The 22,619-nt window shown below is 34.6% G+C and overlaps 1 protein-coding gene across 1 annotated transcript; it reads left to right on the forward strand.

Moving 5' to 3' along the window:
* Window positions 1–4,109: 4,109 nt before the first annotated feature.
* On the forward strand, window positions 4,110–22,128 carry LOC129264890 (conserved oligomeric Golgi complex subunit 2-like). The gene is made up of 18 exons (XM_054902845.2): window positions 4,110–4,331; window positions 6,623–6,784; window positions 7,240–7,305; window positions 7,634–7,714; window positions 8,358–8,458; window positions 8,870–8,975; window positions 9,197–9,376; window positions 11,062–11,183; window positions 11,698–11,827; window positions 12,324–12,463; window positions 12,896–12,957; window positions 13,645–13,811; window positions 14,406–14,594; window positions 15,236–15,311; window positions 15,868–16,013; window positions 16,688–16,824; window positions 17,389–17,569; window positions 18,281–22,128. The coding sequence occupies exons 1-18, from the start codon at window positions 4,254–4,256 to the stop codon at window positions 18,374–18,376; spliced, it is 2,220 nt and encodes a 739-aa protein (XP_054758820.1). The 5' UTR covers window positions 4,110–4,253; the 3' UTR covers window positions 18,377–22,128.
* Window positions 22,129–22,619: the final 491 nt, after the last annotated feature.

Genomic DNA, 22,619 nt, shown 5'->3' on the forward strand with positions numbered 1-22,619 from the left:
GGGATAAAACGGAGGAAATTACTGATATTGAGAATTTACCAGCAACTTATAGTTTTCTTTCTCAACTGACAATAAACTTTTAACCGAGTTCTTGATATTATTGAGGTGGCACAGAGATGCTACCAAACATAAATACTGATTAAATTAATCTTGGCTCCTATTTGAAAATAATAGGTCATTTTCTTTCATTAACCTTGAAATCTGTATCTCATGTATATTACTTTGTATTATTTGTTAATGGAAATTAAATATATAAAAAAAATAATTGAAATGGAGAATATCAAAATGAAGAATAATCCAACTTTGGGAAACCAGACAAATTTTTTGATTGCTTCATCATACATATAGGAAGAAACTGTTTTTTCTCTCTCTCTTCCTCATTCTCAATATTTCCTCTTTCTTTCTATCTTAATTCTTTCTTTCTGTCTTTCTTTCTTTCTTTCTTTCTTTCTTTCTTTCTTTCTTTCTTTCTTTCTTTCTTTCTTTCTTTCTTTCTTTCTTTCTTTCTTTCTTTCTTTCTTTCTTTCTTTCTTTCTTTCTTTCTTTCTTTCTTTCTTCTTTCTTTCTTTCTTTCTTACATTCTTTCGGTGGTTCTGACTCTCGCCTTGTAAACAGAGGGTCGTGTGTTCGATCCCACCGCGGTCTAGCATCCTTTGGCAAGGCGTTAATCCACACTTTGCCACTCTCGACCCAGGTGCTAAATGTGTACCCGGTGGGATGCGAAAGATATTGTATGTTTGATTTTACCAGCACCATAATGAGGCTGCGATGAATGCAAGGAATACTCCCCAGGGAGTGGAAATTTTGCTTTTTTTTTCAAGCGGGATTGAAATGAATCCAATGACGGGGTTAATAATATGCTGTAACGCGCTTTGAGTCATTCTGGGAAAAGCGCTTTATAAAAATAGGCTATTATTATTGTTTAGTTTTTCATACGTGACATTGACATTATCTTTTAGAAATTTACCCCTCCTCACAACCACGCCCATAAGGGTATGTTTTGTTTATTTTACCACCCTTTGAATATCACTTAATCTATGTTAATTTCATTTTAATATTCAGGTTTATGATGTGAAATAAGTGGAGAGCATACAAAGGGAATGATAATTGAAATTCTAAAGAATGTTTGATAGGTTAATAATCATAAAAAACATTAAAAGTCCTCATAATGGCTCATTTTCTGGTCAATTTTGTTTTTTAACATTTCAGCTCGCCCTTGCATTATTGATCTCGATCGTCCTTAAAAAAAGTTTTATATAATTTGGTTGTAGAAATTGCCCCGAAAACCTCCCAAAACCAGCCGCCTTCGTTCTGGCGGGTCTTATAGCATCCAGACTGGTTGATATACAGAAAATAAAGAATATCTATTTTGGACGGATTTTTAACTACCCCCACTGGCGTATACAGACGTGTAATATAGTGCCATGGACCCCCCCCCCCCCCTCCACAGAAAAAAAGGTATCACGACCAAAAAAGAAGGAAAAAATAATGAAAGGACTCAGGAAAAAGGGTGGAATATACTATATTTTTGCGGTAATAGTCAAATATGGTCACCATTAAAACCAACAAACAACTAGAAGAATAGTGAAACAAATTTTGTGCTGAGCCTAAACTATCATTACCAAAAGTGAGATGGTACTAGAACTCATTTATATATAGTACATTAGCACTTGATTTGAGGGTGTTCTCAAAATATGACAATATCAGCTTTAAAGGTCAAGTCGACCTCAGAAAAATGTTGATTTTGGATCCATAGAGAAAAATCAGACAAGCATAATGCTGAAAATTTCATCAAAATCAGATGTAAAATAAGAAAGTTATGACATTTTAAAGTTTTGCTTATATTTCACAAAATAGTTATATGCCGGGGTTATATGCACAATAATTTTTATTTATAATAGTCACATGCAAATGAGAGAATCGATGATGTCCCACATGATGTGGGGAGGTGCCGTGGCCGAGTGGTCTAAGGCGCCTGGCTTATACATGGAAAGTCCGGGGTTCTATCCCCGGCCGCGGCACCTAAGCATGTGAGCAAGTCATTTAATCTACAATGCTCTTTTATCCTGCTTTCAAATAAATGGAAATGCTATATGCATTATTGGTAACTAGGTGTGCACTTGAAAAAAAAAAGAAAAAAAAAAGAAAAAACTCACTCAGTGGAGGTGCCGTGGCCGAGTGGTCTAAGGCGCCTGGCTATACATGAAAACGTCCGGTGTTCGATCCCCGGCCGCGGCAGCTATGCCCGTGAGCAAGGCATTTTATCTACAATGCTCTTTTATCCTGCTTTCAAATAAATGGAAATGCTGTATGCATTAGTGGTAACTAGGTGTGAACTTGTTTTAAAAAAATAAAAAAAACTCACTATTTTTTTTATTGTTTGAATTATACAATATTTATATTTTTACAGATTTGGCAAGAAGGACCAACTTGACTGAACAATGGTAATTCTACAAGTTCAGGGATAAATAGAACTTTGTTTCACAGGACAATGAGGAGAAAATTAAAATAATTTCTATTTCATATAATAAAATATAAAAGAATTAGTGAGTGAGTGATGTCATCAGTCCCCTCATTTGCATACCGACCGGAATGTGCATATACTGTTTTGTGAAATTAAACGAAACTTAGAAATGTCATAACTTTGTTATTTTACATCTAATTTTGATGAAATTTTCAGTGTTATGTTTGTTGGATTTTTCTCTTTTTATTCAAATCAACTCTTTGTTGGGGTGGACTTGTCCTTTAATGTTTTAAAGTTCATACAATTCATTATGACACTATCGATTCACTCTTTCCAAAGTAATTACACCGACATCAAATGTATTCATTTAATATCTTCTTCTTCTTGTTTGGTGTGGCTGGCAACCAGTCAAGAAATGACTATTTTTTTTACACTACTTTTTTATATAAAATAATGAATAGTTTCTTTCTCCTTCATTTTTTATTTCTGTTCTCTTTTATTTTATTCTTCTTTACCTTTTCTTTTCCCCTCTTTTATTGTTGTTTTCTCGTCTTTTTGTTTTCTTTTCTTCTTTCTTTATTTCTGTTTCTCCTATTCCCTTTTTTCTGTACCTCTTTACTTTTCTTTTTTCTTGTCTATTTTCCCTCTTTCTTTTCTTTTCGATCCTTTATTTTTTTCCATTTCTTTTCTTTTCTGTACTTTCTTTTCTTATTCTTTATAATTCTCCCCCCTCTCTCTCTATAGATATATATATATATATATATGTGTGTGTGTGTATTTATATATTTAATACATATTTGGACGAATTGTATGATAGCATCTGGTGAAAAAAAGAGGAAATAAAAATACCGATATTCATTTCCTGAAAAAGGGGCGTACATAATGTGTTATATGTTATGTAAGTACATTAGTCCCTTTCTCCACCAATTAATCCGTAAAGTTTCATAACTTACCTTACTTACCTTACCGCCAATATTATTGGAAGAATGCTGTATCAGCAGTCGAGCTTCTCTTCCCCTAAGGTTTGTTGTTCTTTCTTTCTTTTTTCTTTCCTTCCTTCTTTCCCTTCTTTCTTACTTCCTCTTCCTTTCTTTCTTCCTTCCTTTCTTTCTTTCTTTATTTCTTTTTTTCTTTCCATATTTCTCTTCCCCGCAGCCATTCTCTCTCTTTATTTGTATAGTTGCAACCCCTGCAACCTTTTTGAATATTCATATTATAGAAAATACAACCACTCAGTAGCGTACATCCAACGACAGCTTCTTATCAGCTTCAATCATAATTATGCTCCAATACATGTATTCAAGTTTAACTTTAAGGAGGCAATGGGGCAAGCAGCTATAGGGCTAGGCGCAGGTGACCTAATGATGATGTTACTTTTAGGCAGCCTAATTCAGCATTTGCTAATTGGATTTTAATATGACAAATACATTTTTTTAATCATATATTTTATCATTCCACTGTTCAGAGGGCCGTAACACAAAGCAGCAATGATCTTAGATCAGTTTTCTACGATTGATCGCAAACCTTTGTGTAACGGGCCCCAGACCAGACTGAAGAGGAAATCTTCAGAAAGAAAAGAAAATGATAAGGAGGGGAGGGGGGGGGGGGGGGGGGGTCGACACGTACCACCTGCACGACCACGATCACTGAATGTAGCCTGTCTGTAGTATAGTAGTCTGTGTACAGTGGACGTGGCGCTGCGTAGGGCCTGGTTAAAGTTACCGAGTTGAGCTGAATACTGTGTTTCAGACGATATAATTTCACCTATTTTATTTCTTCAGTCACTGAAATGTCTTTGAATTTGAAGCTGCTGCCGATTGGGACAGATCAGACATCACTTTGCTTTGATCAGGATGTATTTATGAGGGTAAGTTTAAAAATTATGAAAATATTCTCATTCTCGGTCCCACCCCTGTGTTTTCATGTGTGTATTTGTGAACTGTGAACTGTGAAAAGTGTAATGTGAATATTTAAATTTTTAAATGCAATGTCCTCTTCGGCTTACCTTTAGAATCCAATGTTATGTGATATAATGTGTCATGTGTGTGTGATGCCTCGTTCTAACACTACAGTTAGTGCAATTTAAAGGAAAATGAAAGGATAGATTAGATTTATTATTGAAATTATTAGTAAAAATTTATTATTGAAATTATATTGGAATTTATCAATGCAAATTTGCAATGTCCTCTTCGGCTTACCTTTAGAATCCAATGCTATGTGATATAATGTATCATGTGTGTGATGTCTCATTCTAACACTACAGTTAGTGCAATTTAAAGGAAAATGAAAGGATAGATTTATAGATTACATTTCACTAATTAAAATAAAATTAAAATGAGGTTGAACGGTTTCCTATTTCTCATGATATGCCAAGTCAAAGTTATCAATATTTTGATATTCGAAAGACCCGTGGAGGTCGCCATTTTGCTCATACTCCCTATATCTCTGTGGGGGATTGTGACATCAGCGACGAAAAACTCGGTGTCCAACCTAGCCAGGCGGCTTCTTGAGAGTAAAAATCATTTACTAACGTAGGCTTACTCTCAATGAAGCCAGGGAGTCCTTCCTATTCATCTGCGTGTACCGCAAAAAACCCTGAAACTTTCGTCCCCGAGATTTCTACTTTCCTTCTAAAACATCTAGCCATAAATCATGTACATGGGATAAAACTTAATTTCCGACATTTCTACGCTCTCGTTGTTATTTTTAAACAAGAATTCATCAAAAAAATGAAAAAAATATTGTGAAAAGACGGAAGAGACTTGCCCGATGTTTATGCCGCCATCTTGTTTCTTATTGTACTTCCCCAATGTTACGGACGCGAGCGCCGCGTAACGTTGGGGAAGTACAATAAGAAACAAGATGGCGGTGTAAACATCGGGCAAGTCTCTTCCGTCTTTTCACAATATTTTTTTCATTTTTGTGATGAATTCTTGTTTAAAAATAACAATGAGAGCGTAGAAATGTCGGAAGTGAAGTTTTATCCCATGTGCATGATTTAGAGCTAGATCTTTTAGAAGGAAAGTAGAAATCTCGGGGGTGAAAGTTTCAGGTTTTGGGGTCCTTCGTGTAGGTGAATAGGAAGGACTCCCTGGCTTCATTGAGAGTAAGCCTACGTTAGTAAATGATTTTTACTCTCAAGAAGCCGCCTGGCTAGTCCAACCCTGGCGCGCGCCTGTGATTGCTATAGCGTACATACATGGGCCAAAGCTGATCAGGATGGTATACTGCCAGGCGTATGGCTGCCGAAATTGGTCAGAAGAGGGCACAAAATGCAGCTAGCTTTTACCAAATTCACGATCCGCAGAAGAGGCCATAATTGATAAATCTCTAAAAAAATGGGTGGCTGCTGCTGACCGTGCGCCGACGTGCCTCTGCTTGTTTAACGATTTCTTCGGCCAAGTATTGGGGCTCGAAGTCGTACGCTCTGACTCGGGCCTTCCATTCCAATACAAACGTCCGTGATAAGTTTTGTTTTATTTAAAATCGACGGTAACAAATAATGACAAAACGTTAGATATATAGAAATATAGCGCAATCAACAATTTCACGATATGCAATCGGGATAAATAACCAAACTTCCAACATAACACGATCACTCGGTTCAGGGTACCGTATATGTCAGTACGTACCGTACATATACAGTAGTACAAATTTAGCTTTGTCAAATTTGCCAATTTGGATATCGTAAATAAATGTGTAAACATTTTCATCAAAACTCATCAATTTGTATTTTTAAACCATAAAATAATTTAAATAGCTTTTAAATAATATTTTAAAGTATTTTATGTGTATATTTTATTTATTTCTGGTAATAAAAAGAAACTATATTATGCAAACTTGGGGGCGGTTTCAGCCGGGATAGCTAGCTTGCTATGCATATGCACAGTATGGAAGTATCGAGAGCAGTTGTTCGTCATTGACGCCACAATTTGAACGACCCTCGCAACAATGGCGATCTTGATTCAGAGACTTCGAGCCTGAAGAAGCCCAACTTTGAAGAGGTGGTACTCGATACTGGGAAATCAGATTGGGGTATAAGTGGATTCATTTTGATTGTCATATTATCAATGATATTATGTGGTATTAATTTTTGGGTTTCATTCTCCTTTAAATTTAAATTTTGACTGTTGTGCATTTTCTCTCTCGATTTTGCAGGATGACTTTGATGTGGATAGTTTTGTTGCAGAATGCAGGCATCATGTGCAGTTAGAAACCTTGCGAGAGGATCTGCACATTTATTTTAAGACCCTCAAGAATGCCATGGTGGAACTTATCAATAAAGACTATGCTGACTTTGTCAATCTCTCATCAAATCTGGTAAATTTACCTGATTGCATTTAGAAACAATACAATCTTGAATTTGTCTGTTGCTTTTTTGTTATGTAGATGTTTCAATGTCTAGTGAACAATTTTTCAATTGAAAACCTATAATTCAATTTAGGTGATGCCTTTAATCAATTTTAACATCTTGATGTGAGTAATAAAAAATGCTTGAAAGAAATAAACTTCTAAAGGAAAAGAAAATGAGAAGATTGAAAAGATATGTCTTCTGTGTACTAATTAAAAAAACTTGAAAAATCCAATTTTTTTGTTTAAAAAGAAAATGAAAGGAAAAAATGTGTATTTATGTCAATATGGCTTTGTTAGTACTGGTATCTTCTTATTTATGACTTGAATTGTAATTGAAGTTTTGAACCTAAATTGTTGCCTGTTTATTTGATATGTTCATGAAACTTACACTAATGTAACTTAATGTTTTACTCTTCGGCCAGGTTGGAATGGATAAGGCAATTAGCAATCTCTCAATCCCTCTTGGTCAGCTCAGAGAAGAAGTTATGGTAGGTTTTATTTATGTGAATGTTCATTCACATTGTTTTCTTCTTGTTTGTTCTTCTCAAGTTGAATAATGATTATCAGTTTTTTTTTTCTAGGGGCGGGGAGTGGGAGTTGGTTTGTGAGTTGGATTTCCAAAGATATTTATTCAAGAAGACAAACATTTTTTTTGTTTTGTGTTACAATTTTTTGAAATGATAAGTGTAATTCTCTATGGCATTCATTACACTGTGAAATTGTTGTTTAAACATTGTTAACTACATGTATCTTCATTATGATATGCGGAATGCCTTTCACTGTGTTAAACTTTCCATGTTTTGTTATATAATACAGAGTGTTCGATGTGCAATTGATGAAGCTATCCATGATGTTGAAGAGAAAATGACTGCCAGGAACAGAACTCGTCAGAAGAAGGTACAAATTATAAGAATTGGAAATAAATTGGTTTCTTCCAACCTTTACTAACTAAATATTTATTGACTGTCTATAATCACTTTATAGTGTTATTCATTGTTACTGGATGATGAAAACTCATGCCAACCCTAAATAATAGGAAAGTTGCAAACTACATTACTTAAATGTATCTCATAAAGAAAATAATTGCCTTTCACTTTAGAAATTCTTGGAGATCTTTCATTATTTAACCATTCTAATTTAAGATACATCCAAGTGTTTTGGATAGGATGTCAGTCTGTAAATAATGATGAGCTTCAATCTTATCATTAGATGAATTGAATTTGAGGAAAAAATATTTAAAAAGAACCATTGAACATACTTTAAAAATCTGTTGTTGAGTTCTTGCTCATGTATGAAATGCATCTTTTTCATAGAATGCAGGAAGAAATTGTGAAAAAAAAACCCATCTGAGTGATGCTAATTTTGGTGTAAAATCTTTAATCTTTGCCTTCGCAAAGATGAGGCTGTAATATCTGTGATTCCTGTAATTGTCAATTTCACAATAAAGGGGTGAGAGGGACTTGAACCGTTGACTAATGATATTTTCATGGGCTGAATACAATGTTGATAATTGTATTTACTGTATTTTCTCTTATTAAAGGCATGTTTGCAGAGGCTGATGAATATAGTGAAGTCTGTTGAGAAGATGGAGGGTATTCTTAGGATAACAGAAGATAGCGAACCTCAGGAAGACATAAGCATGTGAGTGATTACTTAAACCCATTGCCTACTAAGAGTGGGTGATCCCTTAACAAAGCCAATGTTACAGTCTGCAGAATTTGGTATTTTGGGGAATGTTGGTGACCTTTTGACAATATTTTTTTTAATAAACACTGAAAAGGGATTGAAAAACGGGCTCAGACTTTTGTTATACATGTATGAAGCAAGACAAGATATATAACAAGAGACTTCATAGCTTCAATCCTCTTATATTTTTCTTCTTATTTTAGCTACATGTACATGTATTCATCACCCACTAAAAATGCTGAATAAGAGATATTGGTGAGGGGTGGGCGAGATGTGATCATTGGATAACTGTCCTTTGTAAGTGTGAATTGATCCGTGGTAAAGATTATAGTGAACCTTTTTTTTCCATTTCACACATTCTGGCAGTGAACTTACTGGCCAGCAAATTGAAAGAGTGGCATCAGAATTCAACCAGCTACAGTACTATGTCACTCAGAGCAAAGGGCTCCCTCTGGTGGAGAAAATTAGACCTGTGAGTATGGAGCTTAATGATTTGTCATTTCTTGGTAAAGAAACACAATATGATTAATTTTGGAATGGTCAAAAGTTTGAATATCAATACGCCATAGCATGTGGATAGTGAGGTAATATAATTAAATAATAATTTTCAAAAAGAAGTGTGTTTATGACTTCAACTGATATGTAATACTTGCAAAGAAAACTCAAAATATTTGATTTTCTTCAATTGAACAGAGGATAGCTGCTATTACAGTGACTCTTCAGCATAGCCTTGAGAAGTCATTTAGGGAAGGCCTAGAAGCAGGTGATACCAACGTCTTGCGGCAATGTCTGAGAACGTATGCAACCATTGATAAAATGAGGGATGCTGAGGCTCTCTTTAGACAGATTGCTGTCAAACCATATTTAGATGAGGTAAGTGATCTGGGGCCTGTTGCTTCAAAGAAAAACTCTGGCAATTTATATTTTTTGCCAGAGTTTTTGATGTGTAAGTTTCAATAGCATGATTGTGTTTGCCAGATTTTATGTTAATTTATTTTTTTATGGCAAAAATTTTCTGTAACGGGCCCCAGGGTCCTATATCTCTAAGTTAAATTACTGATGGTATGATTGGCCGTTAATTGTGGAGAATGCAATCAACAATGCAATCAATTGTAAAAATTAGCCTTATGATCAAGTGCTTTATGGGACCCAGTTTTTAGCCCATCCGGCCCGAAGGGCCAGATGAGCTTATGCCGTGGCGTGGCGTCCGTCCACAATTTCAAAATGCCCTTCTTCGCCATTTCAATTCTGTTTGCTTTATATGATAGCACTAGGTGGGGGATTCAAAACTTCTACACAGAATTTTGAAACTCATTAAATATGCTAATTTATGCGCATTTTTCAAAATTCACTAAAAATGCTTCTTTATTTGTCGACCGATTTTGAATTTTTTTATTCCATCTGGTAGAGCTTCATGAGGTTTACCAAACCTCTACACAGAATTTTGAAATTTCGACTAGAACAATTTTTATGCTAATTTATGCAGAATTTTTAAATTTGGAGTAGAAAATTATTTATGCTAATTTATGCGAAATTCATAAATCACAGAAAATGCCTCTTCTTTATTTGTTGACTGAATTTCAAAATGCTTCTTCTTCGTCATTTCAAGTCTGATTTCAATTCTGTTTGCTTTATTTGATAGCATTAGGTGGGGGATTCAAAACTTCTACACAGAATTTTGAAACTCATTAAATATGCTAATTTATGCATATTTTTAAAAATTCACATAAAATGCTTCTTCTTTAATTGTTGACCGATTTTGATTTATTTTCTTCCATCTGGTAGAACTTCATGAGGTTCACCAAACTTTTACAAAGAATTTTGAAATTTTCAGTAAAAAATTATTTATGCTAATTTATGCGAAATTTATTCATAAATCACAGAAAATGCCTCTTCTTCGTTATTTGTTGACCGATTTTGATTTTTTTTCTTCCATCTGGTAGAGCTGCATGAGGTTCACCAAACATGTACTCAAAATTTTGAAATTTTGCCTAGAAAATTATTTATGCTAATTTATGCAAAATTTATTCATAAATCACAAAAAAAAAATTCTTCATTTGTTGATCAATTTCAATTTTGTTTGCTTTATATGATAGCTCGAGGTGGTGATACAAAATTTAAACTCAGAATTTTGGAAGTCATTTAATATGCTTATTTATTCATATATTTTCAAAACTCACAACAAATACTTATTTATTTGTTTATTGATTTTGATTATTTTTGTTCCATCTGAGAGCTACATGAGGTTCACCAAGGTTCTACACAGAGTTTAGAAATTTTGACCAGAAAATTATTTATGCTTAATTTATATGAAATTTATTCATAGATCACAAAAAATTCTCTATGTCATTTCTTCATCAATTTCAATTCTATATCCTAAGTTTAAGTCACCAATATAATTCACTACAGTGTCAACTTGGCTGAAATTAAAATTGTGTTAAATTTCATTGATGTGCTAGTTCTTCATGATGTCTTTTATATTCTGTTGTGTTTTGATGTCTATGAATGGGGTATTCTGTAGTGAAACCAATCATCTTTTTTATTATATTTTCTGGCAGATCATCAGTGAGAGTTTCCTTCACAACCACCCTCAGGGTCTGAAAGGAATGTATTCCAGAATCTTAGACTTCATCCCTAAGCACTGTGACCTTATCAGGAAGGTCACATCACCAAGTCAAAGGTATGTTGATAATTATCATTAACATAAATGTATCTCAACTTTTAGTTTTAATATACTAGAGAAATCATACTTCCTGTTTGTATTTCTGTATATTGCAGTCCTTCCATCTTTTTTTTATTCTGTAGATTTTAAAAACAATATATTAAATTTTGCATAATGTACAAATACGATCCTGTGTAAATTGTGTACAGTATGCATCAAATGTATAGCAATCTAATCGAAGTATTGTTCCATTGATTTTCAAATGAAGCACCTGGTACCAATAACAAAAGCTTAAGTTACTCATATTGTCCTTTTGACAGCAAATTTGACAGAGTTCCAATCCTATGTTTTATTTTTCTTTCAGCTTCAGTTTTATTCTGTTTAATTTGTTTCATGTTCATGCTTGAATTTGTTTCTGAGAAGTGCAAGTCAAAAAGGTTCAGCATCTGTGTTTTTTTTAATTTTGTAGAATTTGTAGAACAAGACATCTTTTCATCTAATCTAAGTAATATATTTTCTTAAACTCATGTAGTGCCAGTGGCCAGGAGATAGTAAGAGGTTATGACTTTCCAGTCAATGCTGCTTGGCCTGAGATAGCCAGTAGTCTAGAGACTAGAACACCATCCATCTTTGCTCCAGGCAATCCTGATATATTTCACCAGGTGAGACTGAGGGAGTGTTGCAACACAACTTTATATTAACCAATTGCAAATTCCGCTAATCAATTTTAGCTGTGGCAATTCAGTTTACCAGTATGCTTTTGGTTGAGTGAAATCGTTGTGATTAAATATGGGACCATAACTTCACTCGAACTTTGTTTGGCTAGTAGATAGTTTGGTGAGTTAATTAACAATGACAAAAGTTCCATTTAAAAATTGACCTCTGTCATAGTACAACTATCCAATCTGGGAGTGGTTATAAGATATTGAAAATTAATAACAAAAGACACAAATCAATACTCTGCATGTTTGTGCTCGGATGTTTGGGCAGTATCACTTTTAGTAAATCTCCTTGTCTAATAGAAAATTGTAGTAGATGACAACTCCAATGGTCAATTTACCATATAAAGTGTGTAATTGCAAGTCTAATGACTATCAACATACAGTATGTGTTTCAGACTCATCATTACTTTCTTATTATATAATTTCTGTCATGCAGAAATTCCTATTGACCCAAGACTTTGTGAATGGGTTTGAGCGTCAGTGTGGCTCCCAGGCCAGCGTGCGTCGTCTCAGGTCTCATCCAACATACAGTGCTTTCATGACCAAATGGAGCCTTCCTGTATACTTCCAATTAAGGTTGGCATCTCAATGTGCTTTGTTTTCAATTCATCACTCCCTTTGTGTCTTTCTTTCCAAGTAAATCCTAGAATGTCATTGTGTCCACCTCCTGCAACTGTACATCACTCATCACAAATTGATTATCCAGTGTGTCTATGTATTATTTTTAGATAGTAAATATCTGTATCAGTTCTAAATTGTAGCTGTAAATGTGTTGAATTTAAATCATCAATTTGCATGTTTTTGTAAATGGTGATAGCATTGACTAGCAATATGCTGTATTTCAGTTGAGCTTGTTACCAAAGTACAAAATATGCTGTGTTTAAGGGATCAATATACAATGCACAGGCATGTTGCATTATCGGTAATTAATAAACAAGTCAAGTAAAATATTTAAAATAAAGACTTTATTTATATCTTTTGACACCTTATATATCTTTTTTTTCTTAGGTTTCAAGAGATAGCTGGTCAGTTTGAGGCAGCACTGATGTCTCCATTCAGCATTGCACCAGGTATAATTATATATTGTATATTATTTGTCAATAATTTGGAAACAAATCTTTGGTGAATAATTGTTTACTAGTTGAATTTGTAGGGTTTTGTTAATAACTTGTTATTCTGAATTCCCAATACTTAAGTGTGTGCCCAAGTCATGGTCAGGGTTTTGGTTATGTCCACTTTCAAATAGCACCTGCAACCACCATGAAAAATTGATAACAAATCTTTTGTCAGGCTTTTGGCAAATTATCCTGCAGCAAAAAATGTATTTGAAATAAAGTGTATCAAGTGCAGCAAACCTAACAAAAACAGTATTAATTTCAGAAGTTAGAAAAAGAAGGACCCTCAGATATCCCTGTAGCAAATACATGATAGGCAGGTTCACTTTTTGAAAAAAAAATATGTAGGATATCCTCGTAAAGTAATTATCTTGGGAGTGTTTCATCAATATTTTTGTCCGACAAGTTTCCTTGGTTTTGATTGACTGAGAGGCAGTGTTACTATGGTAACTAGGATAAAACGGGCCTTGTCGGATAAAACGTCCGACAAGTCCTTTCATGAAATGCTCCCCAGATATAGTACCTGCCTCGATAGGAATTATCCCCTTAACCCTCCCCAAGGTTCAACATGGTATTCATTTCAACAAACCCTATTAAGACAATCCACCATGCAAGGATATGTTTATTGTTTGTCACCTTTAGATGGTTCCAAGTATCAGTTATCTGCCAGCCAGGTATTGTGGGAGTGTCTTCAGAGGTGTTGGCATGACAACGTCTTCCTAACCCCTCTGTGTCATCGATTCTGGAAGCTGACACTTCAGCTCCTGTCAAGATATGCCGTCTGGGTGGATGAGGTTTATAACACTGAGGTAAGGAGGATTCTTAAAACTACACAATTGAATAGAGATTGGTGCATGTATAATGACCAAAGTGATTTTGAAAATCAGTTTTGATCAATCTCTGAGCGTTGTGTTATGGGTCTGGGGGAGGAGGGGTAGGGGCATTTCATGAAGTATTTTACTAGAGATTTATTTTGTTCTGACAGGTTTGTTCCCAGTGAGTCACATGGAGATTTCACTTGTAGATTGTAATAGATGTGAAAATCGGTGACTAATGTCTTCACAATTTCTTCATAGGTGCAGTTTTGTAAGGTTATTTAATGAAAATTTCCATAACATATTAAAGACAATGCAATGAAATATTGTGATTCATTGATAATTTTATGAAAGCGTAAATAAATGACTCATTGTAATATATTGACAATAGATTATGTAATAAAAGTGTAAAAACTGACTTCCTCATTCATTAACATTTCCTAATATTTTCATTGAATGAAAGTGTTAAAATAATGACACATTGTCTTACACATTGACAATTTCTTGTAAAATACTTGGTGTATCATTGATCCAAATGATGTCATTGAAACTCAAGTTTCCAATCATTGGGATTGTTATAATTTTAAGATCACAGAGGAAGGCAGAAAGGCAGCTGAAGAGAAAAGACAGCAGCAGGCAGCAGCCAAAATGGAGCCCAAGGCTGAAGGGGATGGAGGAGAACGTTCTACACCATCACCTGTCCCGTCAGGTCCCCCTCCTGCTACTCTTTCTCAACTTGTCAAAATGGTGGCTGATATTGATAGCATCACAGCTGGGGTTAGTATCATCAAAACAAAAACAATCACACAACTCTCCTCTCCCCAATTTGATGAAGGCAAAGAAAAATTAGTCAACATTAAAAAAAAAAAAAAATACTGGGGCTAACAAAAAGAACAAAATTGCATTCATTGATGTATTTATCTCTATTAGAATGTCTACCAACTCAAAGCTGGAAATTATTTCATTTATTCAGTTTTTATTAAAAATAGAAACCTTAAGTTGAAAGAAATAACGACTTGAAAACAAATCAGGAATAACTTCTGTACACCATGAAGTTGACAGCAGTATCAAATATTCAAAGTCCTTGTTGTACTGACTCACTGTTTCTCCACAGAAACTTTGGTAATTAATTTGTGGCACTTCACCACATTTGGTCAGAGGGTTCTTGGATTCCCAAACCATAAATGAATTTCCTTCGAAATTGTTTTTTTTATTTTAATATGTGTATTGATGGTTACATTAATCTGAAACTGAATTTAATTATAAGGTGGTTTCCTAGTTATAGAGCTGAGTTTAATTAGGTGCATTCCTGTTTCCCTCCAATCCTGAAGTGACTTTTCATAATTACCTTACCGACAGTTAAACAGTCAACAATGTTTCTTGACCTAATATTGAAAAAACATTTGTTTTCAATGCAGCTTCCAGAAGTTTTCAAGGAACACATCAAGCCAAAGCTTGTGTCAGTTAACTGCACAGAATTCACTTCATTAGAAGGTAATAATTTTGAGAAATAATAGATAAAACAGAATGCTGCTATTCAGACATTGCCTGACATCAAGCCCAGGCAATTGTTTAAGTTATATATTTTGATGTGTGTAGGGGTGTGTTTTGTGTGTACCACAATGTTTATACAGAAGTTTAATTGATAATATGAAAATATTGAATTTTATTAATAGTATATATCCACTTTGCAGAATTTTCATTGTTACTAGGACATTAGCCTGTTTTCATCCAACCTTATGGATTGTACAAGAAACAATATTTATTAAACCTCCAACTGATCAAATTTGAATTAATGATGACCATGAATGTCTCTATATCAAGAATTTTTCGAATCTTTCCAACAATGACAGCAGTTATGATTGGTGATGTTATAGTACATACAGTATAGATATGGAATTCTTTATTGTTTTGGCTAATTGTTAACTAATGTATCAACTTCTTGTTTTAATGCAATTAAAAAAGAAGACCAGTTAGATCATATTTTAATATGTACGTATCATGATTATTGTTGATTCCATAAAACACACATTTCTATTTCCATTTGTAGAAGCTATGGAAGACAGTGCATCAGCTATGCAGACTCGTTTGGAAGCCACCAGCTTACATGTAACCCAGGAGGTTGGTTCACTCTGTGTGATTCATCTCAAAGGAGCCAATGATATACCTAGACTCTACAGGAGGACCAATAGAGAGGTGAGTCCCATCGACCCTGATTCATAAAACTGTTTGTAAAGTTGCACACCTTTTTATTGCTTAAAATGTCTATGGATGGGTCTCTTGGAAATGTGCATCATACTGAATTCAAATATTGTTAATGACTGAATATGGAGTTGAAATTTAACCCCAAAGTTTTTCTTCAAGTTTTCAACTGTGTTAAAAATGGGTTGATGTAAATTGCAACAAAAAATGGAAAATGCACTTAACATACTTCGACAATAAGAATGGCAATGATTATTTGCAAAACTCACTTTGAACTGTAGCAGTGAAGTAGGATTCAGGTTAAAACACAGTTAGATTTTCTTTTCTGCACTGTAGTAAAGATATTTTTTTCGAAGTTGAACAAGAATAGTATATTGAATCTTGGGTGAGAACCGAGTATCCCCAAAAGGTTGATGTCTGGAGTATGAAATTAAAGCTTTAAAGTTGCCATTATGGGATGGTCTTTCCTTTGACATTATGCAGTACTATCATGTGCTAATAATATAAGCTAGTGACTTTGAAGTCAAATAGGATGTCAATCGATTAACCATTACTGCTAAGAAATTTAACCTGTTGCATACTGGAATGGATTGTCCTTGTACAAAGCCTCTAAGAAATGAAGAATAGGAGTCAATGAGTTAAGTTGTTACAATATTATTTGCTATTAGGTTCCAAGTAAACCATCAAGCTATGTCAGCAGCACCCTAAAGCCTCTGCAAACATTCCTTGAAGACCACCAAGCCATTCTGTCAAGCAGCAGGAGAAAGGATTGGACTCTAGCTGTTATTTCAAACATCACAAAAGAGTAAGTACAAGAATGTAATTTGTTATGGTGTCCTTAAATAGATCACACCTGTGACATAGAAGAACAATGGTGGGTTGTAGCATTGTAATGTCTGTCTTTATTTACACTTCTACACTCCTGGTGCTCCACAATATAACATACCCTGTAGAATATAGCTTCACCATCTAGCTGCAAACCTATCTCTTGCATTTTAAGAAATTGTTTCTAGTCTGGTTTCTACTTACCCCTCACCCCAGCTGTGTAAAGTGTGGCAAAAAAAATGGAAAAACTGTTCTAGGCAATACATCAATAAGATGAAAAATACATTTTGGTACAAATATCAGGAAAATTCGGCTAATGATTTTCCAGTCGTAATTTTTTTTTTAGGGGGGGGGGAGGGGGATGGGGTAAATATTTTTTTAAGTTTTAGTGCTTTCATAATCAAAACATATTAGATTTTTCATTAATACCCATTTCTAAATAGAGTATTACCTTTAATATCCAAGAGATTACATGTTTTTGGGGTGTGAGATTAAGTTTATTTTAAGAATGAAATGTGCTAATAGTTTTTTTTTGTCCATCCAGGTATCTAGCAATCAGCACAGAACTCCTGACGTCAGTCAAGAAGATGGAAGATAGTTTGAAGAGACTCAAAGCTCTCAAGAAGACGGGTGCTACATCAGGGACCACACCTAACCAAGGAATGTCAGATGACGACAAGATCAGGTTGCAGCTAGCTCTGGATGTTAGGTTCTATGCTCAACAGGTATTCAGTTATTCTTGAAATGTATGACTTTAAGCAACCATTCTCGCCTAAAAAAATGCTATAAAAAGCTGAAGATTAATGGCAGTTGCCCAAATTCAGTGAATGCCATTCTTTGACTTTATTGTAGTGACCTTCTCATGATTTTGACATGCTTTATTTACCCTGGTGATTGCAAGTTAAGTGTTAAAAAGCATCAATCAGATTTCCTTTCTAAGCTCCAACACTTAAATGTGAGTTTATAAAAATGATCCAAACCAGTTACTGACAGCTCAGCACCTAGTGAGATTTGTCTCAGCACCAGCTTCATTTGAAGTTAGTAAGAATGTAATAATTTGCTCAACACCAACACCAAGCTATCACTGAACTTGAAATCACTCAATCTTGGTTGAACTATACTTCCCAGTGGCATGGTGTGAAAAGAGGGAGAACTTGCATTGATGAAATTTGGCCTGAACTGTCTAACAGAGTTTTGATTTGTAACTCATATTTGTTACCCCAGCTTAATTGCTTGAATGCATCATTGATTGATTACCTATTCATTTACTCACAGAAAGGAGATTTGTCTACTGAAATAGTGCACTTGGATTGGTCAAGAGTTAAATTCAAGTTTGTAACAGCATTACAACAATTTGTTAATAAGAATAAAAAGTTTTACTGAGAACCTTTTGAGATTGCTTCACATTTTTTCTTTTTCTGTTTCTTTTGTCACAGATTGATTCTCTTGGTTTGGTCAGTACAGAAATCTCAGTTTTCCAGGAACTCAGTACTTTGGTTGAAGCTACAGTGAATCAGTCGACATCAAGTTGAATTGTCTTACTGCAATATTTACCTATTCAATTCTTTATTATGTATTCATGGCACAAACTTCAATTAGATAAGCTTGAAGCTAGATTGAAACATGGACGAGGTTATGTTCAAATTCAGTGTTTTGGAACTTTCATTTGGAATACATTATAATGTGTCGACACCAGACATTTGAAAAGTTCTGGAAGTGCTTGCGATGCATCTTCATCCTACTATGCTATGCCAGGAATGAACATTCCTTAGCCCATTTGGGTTTATTTGGGCCATTGAAAGTGAGCCAATGGCCTATAATCCCAACGCTTATTGAATTTAGTCATAGTCTATGTCTGGACTATTGTTTGTGTACGGTAAATCAAATGTGCCTATAACTTGAATATCAACTGTTACATTTAGCTATCCATTCTTGAACCACAATATTAGACCATGAAACGAGAGATGAAAGTATGGGCCAATGACATTACCAATAAGGCAATGTGTCGATTATATGGAGCAATACATAAGGTCTAGTGGTCATAAAACTCATTCTTCCTGAGGTGATAGATAACACCCATCACTTTATGGTATTGAGTTATGCCCGGTTGACACTTGCATGCATTGTGGTGCCCGCATTACCCCGCATTGGTGCATACCAGTGTAGGACACTTTTTGGCACGACTTGGCCGTATCAGTACATGCACTGTCCCAACACGTTCACGACATGTTTCCGCATGCTTGCGCATAGTTCACTCACTGTCCCGACGTGCTTTCGGCAAATATTCTTGACACCTTATTCTGTGACATATCTAGCGCAAATTTAAATATTCAAACGTTCTGGTGTTGACACCCTCTACATTCGTTGATTATGACGACTTAAACCGATCACGTGGTCTGCACTCACAATTTTGTGCCCATCATTTGCAAACTATGCATGAAGTATGATTAGCTTATGCGCATAGTATGCGCGACCCTGTCTTGAACTAGTCGTGAATTGCATGCCATTACCCCTGGGGGTGTGCCTATTATTTTGATTTCGATGCCACACAGTGGCACAACTACGTTGAGTATAGTCCATGAAAACATGTTGAATATTTTGGCACGCACCTATCTGCAAGCTGGCACGCATAGTTCGTGCATTGGCCCGCATGAGTGCGTGCCCATGTGCAAACTAAGCGGGAACCACAATGCGTGTGTCAACCGAGCTTAACCCATGAATAGTAGACAGTGAATCTGTTTAATCTAATGTCTTTTGTACAGGGACTCCTTGGTTCCAGTGTCCTAATTTGTGTACATAAAATATCATTGAGTCTTCTAGAAATCTGCTTTACTTTACATCCATTTGACAATGCAGAATTTTCATCAAAATTCTAAATTATAGAATATAAATGATTTCATATTTTTTCTTAAAACAAGAGCAATGTAATGATAAATACAGAATAATACAGTAGTTATTGAATAAAGATGTGTAAATTAGGAATTGCAGTTGTCAATTTGCAGTAATACTTAATGCACAATTTTAATGTAATATATTGATTGGTGGTGGTGATTTTTTTACCTGATTGCTAATAAAGCATGAATGCTTGTAAGCAAGCAACCAGAGGACCGACGGCTTAAGGTCCCCTCCGAAGGACCTGGTACTGAGGATTAATGCCTTACCAAAGGGCACTAGCGCACCAAGTGGGAATCGAACCCGGGTCACCGGAATACGAGTCCCCCGCTCTACCGACTGAGCTATCGCGCCTCCAATTATATATCAGGAATGCCACTTTTTATTAAAACATAAGTAGGAATTCCTACCCATTCATCATTATCTTGGCTAAAGAAAACACACTTTTGTGTACTAAAGGGGTCCCATATAAAATGATTTTCCTATTGTTTTGGTGTCAATTCTAGGGTTCATTCTTTGGTTAGTGGTTCATAAAGCGGTTTGTAAGTTACACATGACTTACCGCACCACTGTTGACCCTTTCTTGTGCTATATAAGATTCTAATTTTGTATTCGTCTTTGTTTTGGTTGAAATCCAATCATTTTAGATAAGGTTCTCATGGTTAATAAGCATTTAACTTAGTTTTTTATTTGATTGAAACGTTCACTCGTATTATGTTAGAACCAGAGAAATTTGAAGTATATATGAGGTATCTATTTCATTAAGCATACAAAAATGGTCAGCAGTCATGCACAAATTAACGTATGACCAGCTTTATGAAATGAACGCTAGATATATACAATTATTAGGATACCAAACTGAAGGAAAGTTTTAATTTGAAATTTGTGTAATATCTTAATGTATTGCCCCCTCCTTCAATAATGTCAAGTGCTATGTAACTACAAAATTAAATTCAAAGTAAAGAAGTTTGCTTCTTGTGTTTTCCATATCGTTGCTGGGATGTTAAAACCTCTCAATTAAAAAAAAATTGAGGGAGCTCATAAGAAGCTGTATTTAAAAAAAATATGGCAATGATAGCCACCTTGTATTGGTGAAGTAGTCTCCTTATTCCTGTAGTGAAATTTTTTTAGGCCAAAAAATGTTGCCACTTATATCACAACTATAAAATCAAGCTTTTATTCAGCTGTCCTCCAAATTTGTAAATTTGAGTTACAAGGTTTTAACAGCTAGAAAGTGCTGTATGATTAAATTACTTAACTGTGAAAGTATGAATATTCTGCTAGGTTATGGCATACTTCAGATCTAGGCTTACTGTTCATCATCATCATTTGAAAATGTAAAAAAATCTTGCAATGTTTCTCTCTCCCTCTCTCTCATAACCTCATTCACATCATTTGTGAATAAAATAATGTATGTTTTGTATTTTCTGACAACAGGAAATCAGGTATTTCTTGGAAATTATGTTGACAGAGATAGAATTTGTATTGACATTTTGCATGCATAATAAAGGTTTCTTTTTTTCTGTAGGCCTAGTGTATATTTGCCGTAAATGCCAAAATATTAAATGGTCATATTAAAATTATTTGTATCTACTTTAAGGCAATACTTTTATACTTACAGTTTAGTTATAGATACTCATTGTGTATACTAACTTTTTTGTCCAACAATGCTGAATTAGAGTAGTTGTGTTTAATATTTCATTATAGGTAGTGCAATTCCTTATTCATTTCTTATGGTTCTTGGCTATGTTTTTAAAAATTTGTTTCAGATCAAACATTCTCATGGCAATGTAATTCTATCAGCATTCACACTTTGTACTTTAGATATTCTCAATCAAATTAAAACTTTGTTTATCATTGATTTTTTTATTTCGATAAATCTTATTTATAGATAAACATTATTGATTATAAATGTATATGTACATGAAATAAATATACATCTTGTAAAAAAAACTATATGACAATAAATATATAATTGAATGAAATCAAGAACTCTTACTACAGTACATGCTTATTTTTATTCATGGGTTTTAACCCTAATTCTCCGGGGGGGGGGGGGGCCATAATGGCCCCCCTCAACAATTTTCACGATATATCTGCTGCGCAAATTATTTTGACCTCGCCGCTCACTGACTTTTTACTTTCAAGTCTCGCACAAATTTTGAGACCAAATTTGTGACGCCTGGGTACGCGGTTACGACATTACGCAACATTATGTAAGTGCATGTCAGATCCAAAATTGCTCATAAATGTGATTTCATGTACAAATTAAATGCATATTGTATATTTAGCCAAAATTCATAAATGTATCATTATTTCTACTTTTACTGATTAAACTTAATCAATTTTGCATTGTTTATGATCCGAATTAAGTCTGGATCGATTTCCATCGAAAAAAACAATAAGTAAAAAAACAAAGAAATACATAAAATTTAAAAAACAACAAAATACATAAGAAATCGGTCTTGGTACCAGAATTTTTTTCATTCACAATTGTTAGGAATGCTATAAAGAATATTTTCACCCAAAAATAGCATTCTAGGAGCTTTATTTAGTGAATCAGAGCAAAAAGTATGATTTCATGAATAAATTAGCATAATTAATTCATATGAAATAAAAATATATGAATTCCGTGAAATTTACCAATGCAACTGCGTAGATTACGTCGTTCTCTACCATTATGCAAATTTTCGTTGTGATCGCGCAATCCGCGGCTGAGATCTTGAGGGGGGGGGGGGCCATAATGGCCCCCCCCCCCCCCTGGGAATGACAAGAATCAAAATACCCCGGGAGATTTAGGGTTAAGGGATTTTTATATTGGCAAGCTTCTATTACTACTACTCAGGGTAAGTGTGTGATGTGAATAAACAATATAACTTAGGC

Source organism: Lytechinus pictus, chromosome 7 (genome assembly GCF_037042905.1).
Source record: "Lytechinus pictus isolate F3 Inbred chromosome 7, Lp3.0, whole genome shotgun sequence".
NCBI lineage: Eukaryota > Metazoa > Echinodermata > Echinoidea > Temnopleuroida > Toxopneustidae > Lytechinus > Lytechinus pictus.

What these genes read in the sequence shown, in the direction of transcription:
- LOC129264890 (XM_054902845.2), top strand. Translation starts at nt 4,254, where the DNA reads ATGTCTTTGAATTTGAAGCTGCTGCCGATTGGGACAGATCAGACATCA. An exon ending in ACAGAACTCGTCAGAAGAAG is followed by an intron (nt 7,715 to 8,357) that starts GTACAAATTATA and finishes CTCTTATTAAAG; the next exon opens with GCATGTTTGCAGAGGCTGAT. An exon ending in ATCCTGATATATTTCACCAG is followed by an intron (nt 11,828 to 12,323) that starts GTGAGACTGAGG and finishes TCTGTCATGCAG; the next exon opens with AAATTCCTATTGACCCAAGA.